The sequence below is a fragment of the Micromesistius poutassou genome (assembly GCF_964030765.1).
Source record: "Micromesistius poutassou genome assembly, chromosome: 3".
Taxonomy (NCBI): Eukaryota; Metazoa; Chordata; class Actinopteri; order Gadiformes; family Gadidae; genus Micromesistius; species Micromesistius poutassou.
In genome coordinates this window covers 1542445-1552922 of record NC_140273.1, presented here as the reverse complement: position 1 = coordinate 1552922, position 10478 = coordinate 1542445, and the positions used below count along the sequence as shown (strand labels likewise).

Sequence of the window (10478 nt, the reverse complement as noted above, 5' to 3'; positions counted from 1 at the left end):
GTCCCGTGTGGACGGAATCCAGCGGGGGAGAGGTCCTTTTCAGCCCGGTGCGGACGGAATCAAGAGGGTCGAGGTCCTGTTCAGCCCGGTGTGGACGGAATCAAGACAGGGTGTGGACAGGGTCCGGGAGGGGAGCGGTCCTGTTCAGTCCCGTGTGGACGGGCTTCAGGAGGGGAGAGCGGTCCTGGTTAGCCCCGTGTAGACGGGGTCCGGGAGGGGAGAGGTCCTGTTCAGCCCCGTGTGGACGGGTTCAAGGGGGGGGGGGGGGGTCCTGTTGAGCCCCGTGTGGACGGTTTCAAGGGGGGGGGGGAGAGGTCCTGTTGAGCCCCGTCTGGACGGGCTCAAGGGGGGAGAGGTCCTGTTCTCCCACCCTTTGTGCTCCGTTGACGAGGCGGGCCTGACAGAGGTTAACGTGCCGTGAAGGGGTTAAGCAAACGGACATTCGGGCCCCATCCGCGTTTCCACCTAAATACCAATACCACAAGCCGTCAGAGGAAACTAGTTGAATCATGTGGGCTACTGATACACTTATAGGCCTACTAATAGCCTATATAAATATTGTTATTGAATATTGTAATAATAATCTAAGCATTTAGGCCTAATAACAATAACACTATGATAGAATATAGGCCTATATATAGATATATAATCAATATAAAACAACAACGACAACAAAACAACAACAACACATAATAATAATTATAATAATAATGATGATAATTTAAATAATAATGATTATGATAATATTCATATTGATAATAATAATAATAATAATAATAATAATAATAATGATAACAAGGTATCCACATATAGACTGTGAATACCTAATAATACAAATAATTATAATAACATCGTTTAGGAGGTTGAAAAAATACCAACTATATGTGTATGCTTATGTCCGTGCCGCAACAGCATGAACATTATATAACTGAGGTTGACCGACATTCAATAAAAAAAAATCACTACACAGACTGTCAATATTTCCTAAATGTCTTCAGGTTCCAGACAGGCAGGTTTCTATATAGGCCGGCTCGGGTTAATGTAGGCCTGCTCGGGTTAATGTATAGGCCTGCTCGGGTTAAAGTATGCTACTTTATAGGCCTGCTATGTATACTCTAGGCCTTGCAGCCAGTTTGTCGAGGAAACGCTCCAGCGAACCGCCTTCATGAAAACACAACCACACATCGAATAAGACAAATTCTCTACGCCTATCTACGTCCAAAATACAACTTAGACCCCTGCTTACCGCAGGCATGTCCGTATATATATATATATATATATATATATATATATATATATATATATATATATATATTGAAACACACATCACATAGGAGGAGGTGGATTAGAGCAATTAACGCACGTCTGTAGACGGCGACGCACTGTCTGCTCACCTCCGTGGAAACTAACTCAGCAGAATCAACTTTTCACATGAGGTGAATTATTAATGCCGAGCTGACACAATTCAACTAAACTGTCTGGCCGGCCGAGGAGATGAAGGCACCATTAGGGTGCAGCAGGGAGATTATTCTTCTCCGTTCCAGTGACGTCTCCAGTAAAGTGGAGGAATAATGCGGACGTGTTTCGGTGGATATCGAGCCAGACAACAGACGTGATGCAGGATTTGAGCGTATTTATGTCTGTTGTAGTGTAGTTAAGTAGCATACAGACTGTAAGGGCCTAATAGTAGCACACTGTAAAGGAATGTTTTGTTTAGAGCGAGATATGTCAATTAAGCAATCGGGCAATTGGCGTAAAAAGTCCTTTCAGCGTGATTCCCAACGTTATAATCAAAATCCACAAGACTGTTTCATGTGAATCCCATGGGATTCACATGAAACAGTCTTGTGGCGGAATCACAATCCACTGCAGTGGATCATTCCGCATGAGTCTATGGCGGCTCTGTTAGTTTGAGGCCAAGCGTTTAATCGACGGTAGAAGCTCGTCTGACGCAGAGGCCTGAGTCATGGTGGTGGAGAGACCTCTTAACATAAAGAGACTTCCGATGCCCCCCTGGAGGAGATGCCTCCTCTCTTCCGGTCTGTCTCACCCGCCCAGACATATAATGAACGAGGTCAAACTGTCTCCACTTTAATCGACCACCGCACTACACTGTGTGCGTGTGCGTGCGTGTGTGTGTGCGCGCGCGCGCGTGTGTGTCTATCTCTCGTTCTCTCTCCGTCTCTCTCTATCTTCCTCGATCTCATCTCTATCTTCTCTGACACAAAGTTCTGCTGTTCAATAAACCCAGTCTGTGTGCTTCACTTAAAAATCGGATTCTCTCGCCTCCTCGCAGACTGAATCCATTTAGGGATTGGCTTTGATGATCCACTGCAGAACGGATTCATAGAATTGATTTAGAATAGATTCAAACTCGTTATGACTCCAAATAAATTCCAAAGGGTAAAAAAGTCCTGTCTGCGTTTCAAAGTGGAAACGTTTGAACTAAAGGGAAAGTGGTGACCAACATTTAGCCTATTTAGTGCAAGTTTAAAATGCTGACATGAAGAATATCCTTATAAAACAGCGTACGATTCTTCTTTACAACAAAAAGTTAGGTAAAATCCATGCCAATTCTATTAAAAAAAAATTCATTTAAACAGGGATACGATTTTAAGGATATTCCAGTTCAAAATAATGTTGGAGCTTCTGAATATGTTCATTTGTGAGTGTATAACGCATGGCTGATAGATAATCCATGACGCGATGCACTACTTCTGTCCACACATTACACCATACGCCGTCTGTATACTCCACAGACAACATCAAATAATGCAATATGAGTTTAATATCGCAGGCACACGATGCACTCCACCGACAATTTGTGCTTTGTTCGTAAACCTGATCCGTCTTTGACGACGGGAGGACAAAATCATCCCATGGTTGACGGGCCTAATATTTTAAGCATAAACCAAAAGTGTATTTCGATCCTATCTGTCAATGTGGTGGGCTATCGGAGGATGATTGGGGGCCCGGGTTGTGTACCTGGGGTCGGCGCTGGGCCTGATCCACCGTAAAGGGTCTGATCCTCCATAAAGGGCACGCCAGGGTGGATGAGCGTCAGGAGGCGAGAGGGTTTGAGAGCCGCGCTAGAGGCCGTGAGACAGGGGCGGCGGGGCCGGGCGGGGCCCCCGGTCCTCCCGCTGTCTGGCCCCGGAGCAGGGGGCGCCGGCCCTAGTGCCACATCGTTCAGACAGCCCAGTGTACACAGCGAAACCTGATCTAAATGCCCCCTTACTCTTTTAAAGAGGCGCGCACACACGCACACACACACGCACACACACACACACACACACACACACACACACACACACACACACACACACACACACACACACACACACGCAGTTAAAGGTAAAGTTAAAGGTGTGGATCTCTGGAAGCCTGCAGTGTCCCTCTCAGGGGATGGTGGTGTGATAGGAGGACATTATGTTTCATGATTCTTCTCGTTTCAAAGGTGTGTGTTTGAAACCCTCTAATGGATGTGTCTGTTTTTAAGGCTTTGAGTCCTTTGAGTGATATGACAAAAAAACTAAAAATATAAAAAGCTCAAAACAGAGTTTGACGTTCAGGCTGCGTAGGCCTAATGGTCGACTGGAAAACCAGGTTTACAGTAGAATGAAGTTTGAGGAAAAACGAAATATTTGCTGGACATCAGGAAAGACGGAAAATAAAAACAAACACCTTAAAATAAAAATAAAGTCCAAGAAGCGACTCACAGGGCCGTTTGCACCGTTCTGCACCCAGCGGTGCTCGCTTTGTCTGCGGTATTGACCGGGATGGGAGGCGACAGGTACCTGACCTCTGCAGAACACGGGTTGTGTTACCCTGGGTTGTCGTTATTGAGTGTTACGTTGAAGAGCGCATTACTGTGATCCTCCGTCAAAGGGTAAACCTCGCCCTGGGGGGGAGGAGGACAGGGAGGAGGATGAGAGGGCTCCACAGAGGAGGGGAGAGGAGGATGCTGCAGAGCTAAAGGTCAGCTCCGGTGACTCTATTGAGGGAGATAAAAAGCTCAAATGTCTTGCCATTTCAGGGATAAAGGGTAAAGACGCCCGTCAGCACGCATTTGAATATTCCCTGATGCATTATCAGACTTACTATTTTAGCCTAATTGTAAGTGGAAGGCATTTAAAGCGCAAGGCCTAACTACGTTCTGATGCATCGACTGTACACTCACAGCTTCGATAATTGATATTAAATAGGTTGTAAAAAAGTTTATTATGTTGTAGTTTTTTTTTTGCATTAAATGCTTGTAAAATGTTATGTGATTTTTTTTATTGGCTATAGGGAATGTATCACTCACTTAAAGTAAAATGCAGGCACACGCACACTCACAAGCACGCTCACACACGCTCTCTCTCTCACACACACACACACACACACACACACATACACACACACACTCTTTAGAAAATATCGTTTGCACATTACATATTTAAGCCTTACCGTCTGCAATTATACACCCGAATTAGCATATTCCTTGAAGGCGAATAATTTATTTTAATTTAGGCTACGTAAAAAAATAACAAAATACAAATAATACAAATCAAATAAATGAAGTGAATAAATGAAGGCGCCTTCACGGCGGATCTGTGTTTTTCTGTTTTCACTTTAATTGACCCAATTACGCGAGACAGTGGGCGCCTCCTTATTTTGGTCCGAATGTAAAAGCGCATGCATAAGGGGGTCTATACCACAGTCGACACACAAACCCACACTCAAACACAGCCTACACACACAGCCGACACACAAACATACCCATACTCACACACAACCGTATGTGAGAGAAAGACGGCCATTCTGCGTCCCCTCGGTCGAACCCGTTCCGTAGTGTGTGCCCTTTACTCGTTAAGCGATTGACATTACGTTTCACTGTACTAGCCCCCTGCTCTCACTGAGCTCTCTCTCTCTCCTGCCCGCCCCCCCCCCCCCCCCCCCCACACACACACACACACACACACATCATCGCTCTCTCTCTCTCTCTCTCTCTCTCTCTCTCTCTCTCTCTCTCTCTCTCTCTCTCTCTGCCTCTCTCCCTCCCTCTCGCTCCACTAACCCGTACTCTCTTGCTCTCTCTCCCTCCTCTCGTGTGATGAGGGAACTCGGCGTCTCCCTGCGTATTCTCTCGACGTCGCTCACGGACCGTAGAGGTGCCACGGCGGCTGAAATGGTGATTTGGACCTTGGGTCGGAAAGCAGGACCGAGACCGGAAATTGGAGCGAATAACGCACTCTGAGAGCGCGTACAAATCAGACTGGATGTTCGCTCGGTTTCTGCGTGCGTATAAATTGTGAAAATGCAGGAAAAGCTCGCGAATCACACAGCCGCCACCACCACGTCTTCTCGGGCTTCGGCGTTTCTGATCGAGAACCTCCTCAGCACGGTCCACCACGGACACGGGTCTCCCTGGAGCCACGGCGGAACGAAGAGCGTTCATCCGGATCCCGGAGATACTCGGAGGATAAGGACAGCCCGGGCAGGCGACCCGGGATCTGTCGTGCTCAGCGGCTCTCCAGACGTCAGGTCGCCTTTCCAGTGGGAGGACAGCGGGCCAGACTTCCACTGCAGGACATACGAGACACCGAGCAGTGAGTACAGTTTTATTGAAAAGTTGCACCGTGTTCTGTCTTAATATTCAGAAGGATGTCAAGGTTGAGGTTAAATACAGGCCTCTTCATTCTGATCTACATCTCAGAGAAGGACTCAACACATGCGCTCTTTAGTTTTATAGTTGTATACTCATTATCCAGGGAGATCTTTATCCAGACTTCCACTGCAGAAGAGACGAGACACCAAACAGTGAGTATAGTTTGCTACTCGTTATCCAGGGAGATCGAACAGAGAGCTATATTAGAGACAACATCCACAATCAGGACACCAAAACCACGACGGAAGGAACTGAATACTCTCACGAGGAATGTCAACGAAATGTAAAAAAAAAAAAAGTGTGGATAGTGCAAATGAATGAATGGATGACTTAACCCTAAACATATTCAGTGCAAATTAATGCAAATAAACCTTTAGGCCTAATACCCTTAAGAGTGAGCGGGCAGGCCCATCGTCTCCGTGTCTGTCACCCTAGCACTTGTTTTTAGAGACATGTTATGAGAACACTTACCAAAAATACGCAAACATTATTTATGAGCGCTTTAACCGGAGTCCAGCTCGGATTTACCGTCGCGGTGTGAGAGTACCGAGGAAGGAGCCTATAAATACGTAGACAGAGGAAAGCCTTTCCAGGGCGATTGTCTCCTCACGTCAGCGTTTCACGCCCTGTCGATTAGCGTTCCGGTGCACTCTCGGTGTCCCCGTGTCTCTGCACCCTCATCGACCCGAGGCCCTCAGGAGCCCATGTGAGCCGGGGCCCTACTTCAGCATGGTTATCATAACCTATCATGACCTTTCATAATCATAACATATCATAACCTCCATAACATAGGGACCGGAGGCCCTCAGGAGCCTCTGTTAGTCGGGGCCTGCTTCCGCAGGCTATCATAACCTCCCAGGCTAAATCTTCCCACCTCTTGATTCAATTCAATTCAATTCAATTCAATCCAATTCAATTCAATTCAATTGTATTTGTATGTCCATTAATCACAGGTCCAGTCTCAAAGGGCTTAACAGGCCGTGTGTTTATGACCCCCCCCCCCCCCCCCTTGACCCTAGCCCCCCAGAGGGCAAGAAAACACTCCCTTAATTAGCAAGGAAGAACAGAGAAGGAACGCAGAGTGGGGATCCCTCCTTCAGAGTGGGGGGGGATGATCCAGGGATGATCAGGAGTGCAATGGGGGCCATCATTTTGCCTTTCCGTCCTCTCTCAGGTCCGAGGGACGACACCAGCAGCCCGGGAGAAGACCGCTGCTGCTCCTCGGTGTCCACCTCCGACCGAGACTCCTCCGACCTGTCGGAACCGACGGACGGCCCCGACCGGAAGACGAGCGACGGGAACCTGACGGAAGACGGAGAGGACGACGACGGAGACCGGTCAGACCACGACGCGCCGCTGGACCCGGGCGCCGTGCGCAAGAAGAAAACCCGGACGGTGTTCAGCCGCAGTCAGGTCTTCCAGCTGGAGTCGACCTTTGACCTGAAGCGGTACCTCAGCAGCTCGGAGAGGGCGGGCCTGGCGGCGTCGCTGCAGCTCACCGAGACGCAGGTGAAGATCTGGTTCCAGAACCGCAGGAACAAGTGGAAGAGACAGCTGGCGGCGGACATCGAGGCGTCGGCGCACGTCGCCCCTCCTCACGCGTCGCAGAGGATCGTGCGCGTCCCCATCCTGTACCACGAGACCCCCAGACACGCAGCGCCGCCGCCACACGGGTTCAACCTGTCCCAGTTGTCCCAGTTGTCCCAGTTGTCTCAGGGCTCGCCCCCCGTCTTCTCGAACTCCCTCAGCTACCCTCTGACCTCTTTCGCTCACTCCATGAGCCTGCTGAGGTCACAGATGACGGGCCTGGTTTAAGGACTATAAAGCTCTTTATTATAATTATTATTGTTATTATTAGCATTTATGCATATCTATTTTATATTCTTACTGACCCGTGCAATAAACCCCCCGAGGCCCAAAGAAGAAATGTCGGCTGCGTTTTAATGACAGTCCAACAACACGATAAATTATGAATTTTCATGTTTGCTCATTTTGTAAATGTTTAAATCTATACTCTTCTTATCGCGGTGTTATTACGGTATAAGCATGCCGGGACTAGGGGCTGGAGGCCGACCTTGTTATTGTATTATTGATGACACATATTTTTGCAGACTTTTATATGCCTCACATTTTTAACATTGTCAATTTTTTCCACACGTTAGAAAAATAAAAATGTATACGCACAAAAAGTTGCAGCGTGTTGTGTCCTAATGTTTAGAAGGATGTGATGGTTACGCATTTTAGATGTGATGGTTACGCATTTTAAAAACAGGCCTCTTCGTTTAGATCTATTGGACTAGGGCCTAACACAGTCTTTAATGGGTACAAGTGTAACTGATTAGGACATTTTATTAGGGATAGTACAGTAGCCTAATGGAGCCTTGCTGACTCTATACAGCAGACTCTACAGCAGGCATTTCAGCTGCTTATTAATTCAATGAATATGTTCCAGTAAAACCTGCAGGCCACGTTTAAACAATTCATAACCATCAAAATGGAAATGTATAAATGTGTTTGCCTTACTAAGTAGCAGGGAGATTGGATACATTAACTGTTTGATACTGTTTGATTAATTGTTTGATATTACTGAACCCTTCCGTTATGAAGGCCGCGTTCATTTGTAACAAATGATATCCAAACGTAGGCCTATAAAATAATAGTTTAATATAAGTGTAAGATTTATTATAAGTGAAGCTCATTTTCATGGGGATAAAAGTCATGCACAGTTGGTGAGTTTAAAAAGGTTCACTCTTATGTCTGTAAATATCTATCTGTAAAAATAGATAAATACACACACACACACACACACACACACACACACACACACACACGCACACACACACACACACACACACACACACACACACACACACACACACACACACACACACACGCACACACACACGCACACACACACACGCACGCACGCACGCACGCACGCACGCACGACTCTCATTTAGTCACAACAACATACAGAAGGAGCAACGATATGAACCACCCCACTATATTATTATTCGAAACGGAGAGCGAGCCCCGTATGAACGGGCGGTGGGAGGAAGAACCAACAACCCTCCCTTCCCCCCTCCCCTTCCACGTGACTGGCCACTGGCTCCGCGTGCCTCTCGGCCAATGGATGAGAGTCAAACCGCGACCCGTTCGCTCCGTGCGTCTGCAGAGGAGCCAGTACTACGCGAGGCCAGCAGTCTTCCCAGCAGTGGAAGGTAGGATGGTGCCTGAAATCATCTGATGTCAGCGGCGAGGACCCCCTTCGGTTCAGAGACAGCAGCGACTACAATCCCGCGGCGGAACTAAAACGCAGACAGACCCACGCACCGTGTCGGAGATATGAACAAAGCGCACGGACCATGTCGCCCCACCGCCGCCTCGCTGAAGTTTACCATCGACAGCATCCTGAACTTGAACACCAAAGCAAATAATGAGTCCTACTCGGACAGGACGCAGGGGGACAAGGGCACGTGGATGACGCGTAAAGACGCTTTCCAAAGTCACTGTGAGGAGGAGAAGGAAGTTCAACGGAGGCACGACTCGGTCACGGGACGCCACGAACGAGGTAAGGGGGATTACAAACCTGCTATTACGCAAAGTATTTAATTTGTATGCTGGTGTTTCCGTGTCCATCCATCCAGGCCTGAGTGGTGGTCCTGCTGCAACAGATCCACCGGTTGTCTGTGCGGTTGTGTTGTGTTTCATGCTTGTTCTCACCTGACGTATCGCAACGTCAATGTTGTTTTCCAGACGCGCTCACCAACAGCGTAGCGTCGTCGGAAAGTACCGGAGTCCACCGGGAAGAACCGAAGAAGGCGACCGACGGGCGCTTCGACAGCGGCGGAGACAGCAGCTGCGACGACAGCTGCTCCACCACCACCACGTTCCTCCAGAAGGACGGAAGCAGCTCAATCAAGGACGGCAAGATCATCACCAAGAAGAAGACGCGCACCATCTTCTCCAAGAGACAGATCTTCCAGTTGGAGTCTACCTTTGACATGAAACGCTATCTGAGCAGCGCAGAGCGAGCCTGCCTCGCGAGCTCCCTCCAGCTCACAGAAACTCAGGTTAAGATCTGGTTCCAGAACCGTAGGAATAAGTTGAAACGTCAGATCTCGACCGACATGGAGGGGGGGTCCTGCGCTGATTTTTCTGACAACAAAGCCATGGTGGTGGGGCAGCTGCCGGCCTTGTACAAAGAGACCAACCTCCTGGGGAGATGCTTGCTACCCGTGCCTCTGCCCATCGTGTACCCCGGGAGCAGTGCGCCTTACCTCTGCTTCTCCAACGCCAGCAAGTACTTCAGTCTCTACGACGGGGACGTATGATCCATGGGACCCGGCGCGTCTCCGTGGGGACCCGGCGGGTCTCCGTGGGGACGCGGACACGGCTGGAGGTCTGTGGACGAGCTTCAAAACATTCACGTTTCCATGCGACGGTTCTGCGTTTTTTCTGCTGTTCAAACGAAGATTCACGCGTAAAGAGACGGCTGCAGTATAGGCGTATGGGGAGCGCATTCGGCACTATTTATTTTTTAAACCAATTGCAGGATTCTGAAGGGGCCTGCAGCTTTGCAGCGGAACCTGACCTCCGTTTTACGCGCCCTGTGGACAGAGGGAAGATATGAAAAAGTGCAGAAATAAATTGTTTACGAAATATTTCTATAAATTGTTATTATTAGTGTTGTTTTTAAGAATACTATTGATGAGAACATTTACAGTTGTATAAGTCACCAAAGAAACTATAGCAAAGTGCATGTTTTTTGCTGTAACATAACTTTTTTAAATAAATTAAATTACTGGTGTATTTAAATGAATGTAAT

General features: G+C 48.0%; 2 protein-coding genes across 2 annotated transcripts; both read left to right on the top strand.

Annotated features, from left to right (window-relative positions):
• Positions 1-5299: 5299 nt before the first annotated feature.
• On the top strand, positions 5300-7465 carry hmx1 (H6 family homeobox 1; the record flags this gene model as incomplete). The annotated part of the gene is made up of 2 exons (XM_084466279.1): positions 5300-5591; positions 6825-7465. 2 exons carry the CDS (start codon positions 5300-5302, stop codon positions 7463-7465), a joined length of 933 nt encoding a protein of 310 aa, XP_084322405.1.
• Positions 7466-8995: 1530 nt separating this feature from the next.
• Positions 8996-9984, top strand: hmx4 (H6 family homeobox 4; the record flags this gene model as incomplete). The annotated part of the gene is made up of 2 exons (XM_084465343.1): positions 8996-9221; positions 9407-9984. The coding sequence occupies 2 exons, from the start codon at positions 8996-8998 to the stop codon at positions 9982-9984; spliced, it is 804 nt and encodes a 267-aa protein (XP_084321469.1).
• Between the last annotated feature and the right edge of the window lie 494 nt (positions 9985-10478).